A 2190-nucleotide genomic window follows, 5' to 3' on the forward strand; every position below is an offset into this window, starting at 1 on the left:
TGCGGTGCATTTTACTCTTTGCCATTTGTTTAGAGAGAGATCAGAGAAAACGTAACAGGCTGCTGGTCGAAGGACCGGAGAGAACAAAAAAACACGCTACCGGCCGTCGCAGCGCCACCAACGCTTCGCCACCTTGGAGAGACTCACGAGTCTCCTGGGTCGTCTGGTCCTGTGAACAGGGGGGAGAAAATGAAAGTTAAACTGTCACATGTCATATACAGGAGCGAACTTAACGCTGACAAATTGTGTGTAGTCCAATTTAAAAAACAACCTTAGTTTCTACTAGGTGACGTGGAGATTAAACTCGGACTCAGGTGACCTGGAGAGTGGACCATTGCGTGAAGCTGGGCGGTTGACTTGTCGTTCAAGGGCTCAGAGCCCGTGTGTAGTCAGGTGGACGCGGCTCTCTCTGTACATATATAGCTGGTGAATTGGTGATCCTGAATGGCAGGACCTTATCACCATGCGCGCGCGAGCACAAAGGCTTATCTGTTCGTCTGTTAATACACCAATGCCCTTCTTCTCCATGGCCATCAGGAGCGGAGCTAACATTTGGGCTGGCTGGGCGGCCACCCAACCTTACCGGCGACTAGCAGCACATCGTAGAAGCTTACTCCAACTACCATACTTATCTTTCAGATTTTCGCCACAAATAAAATGCCCAGGTGTCTGGAGATCGAGAGCCCGTTCTTCTACCTCCCACGATAACGGAGCTCCTCCGGTAACTGCAACGGAACCTGAAGCACAAGACGAGGTGCTGCTAGAGTCTCCGGCGCAGTTCCGCATCTACAAGAGCGGGAAGATAGACCGCCTAAACGAACGGACTCTCTCGCCCACTGGCCTGGACGAGGCCACCGGCGTCACCTCCAAGGACGTCGTCCTCGACGCAGACACCGGCGTCTCCGTCCGCCTTTACCTTCCCATGCTCAAAGAACCGGCGGCCTCCACGAAGCTCCCGGTCCTCGTCTACTTCCACGGCGGCGCTTTCCTCATCGGGTCGGCCGGCGACGCCACGTACCACAGCTACGTCAACGCGCTCGCCGCGGCGGCGGGCGTCCTCGTGGTGTCCGCGGACTACCGCCTCGCCCCGGAGCACCCGCTCCCCGCGGCCTACGACGATTCATGGGCCGCCCTCCAATGGGCCGCCGTGTCCGCGCAGGACGACTGGATTACCCAATACGGGGACACGTCCCGGCTGTTCCTCGCCGGCGACAGCGCCGGTGCCAACATCGTGCACGACATGCTCATGAGGGCGGCCTCCGACAACGACGGCGGTGAGCCAAGAATCGAGGGCGCGATACTGCTGCACCCGTGGTTCAGCGGGAGCACGGCGATCGAGGGGGAGCCCCCGGCCGCGGCCATGATCACGGGGATGCTTTGGTCCTACGCGTGCCCGGGAGCAGTTGGCGGCGCGGACGACCCGAGGATGAACCCGCTGGCGCCGGGCGCGCCGGCGCTGGAGAAGCTCGGGTGCGTGAGGATGCTCGTCACGGCGGGGCTCAAGGACGGGCTCGCCGCGCGGGACCGCGCGTACTACGACGCGTTGGTCGCCAGCGGGTGGCGCGGGGACGCGGCGTGGCTGGAGTCGGAGGGGGAAGGTCACGTCTTCTTCCTGGAAAAGCCCGGGTGCGAGAATGCCAAGCAGCTCATGGACCGCGTCGTTGCGTTCATAGCCGGGTCCTGAATGCCTGCCTGATCGAGTTGATCACTTGATCTGCGTGAGAGCGGGGTGAATAAAAATAGGCCATGGCGGATCGGATGTAAGCTTTTCTTTGAACTAGCAGCAGGAACCCGTGCATTGCGCGCGGACTTTTATATGCTGCTGTATTTATGCCTTCTGCGTATCTATTTTTTCAGAAAGATTTCTGCGTATCTATCCGGATGTGGTTATGTCTCAGTGGTCCTGTTTTTAAGGAATGGTTTAAATCTAGTCGACGCGTTGGATTAATATTTGTGTGTCATTCCCACTCTCTTCTCCCACGTACTGCCATTGGATTAAAATCCGACGGCCAAACACGTCTATTGATCTCTAACTAAAAACAGCGGAATTCAAAATAGCCGAACTGTATCTATTATTAGCTTTGAGATGCTACTGTGTGGCTCGTGTTGAATAATCATGTAATTTTAGTATTTATAATCTAACTCAAAAAACCACGGCACAGAACCTAACACGAGACGGAGAAAAAAATA

At 56.3% G+C, this 2190-nt stretch overlaps 1 protein-coding gene across 1 annotated transcript; it reads left to right on the forward strand.

The window, feature by feature from the left end:
* The first annotated feature begins 295 nt into the window (after positions 1-295).
* Positions 296-1948, forward strand: LOC100823821 (probable carboxylesterase 12). Its single transcript, XM_003578195.4, has one exon. The coding sequence runs from the start codon at positions 464-466 to the stop codon at positions 1682-1684; it is 1221 nt and encodes a 406-aa protein (XP_003578243.2). The 5' UTR covers positions 296-463; the 3' UTR covers positions 1685-1948.
* The last annotated feature ends 242 nt before the right edge of the window (positions 1949-2190 follow it).

The sequence above is a fragment of the Brachypodium distachyon genome, chromosome 4 (assembly GCF_000005505.3).
Source record: "Brachypodium distachyon strain Bd21 chromosome 4, Brachypodium_distachyon_v3.0, whole genome shotgun sequence".
Taxonomy (NCBI): domain Eukaryota; kingdom Viridiplantae; phylum Streptophyta; class Magnoliopsida; order Poales; family Poaceae; genus Brachypodium; species Brachypodium distachyon.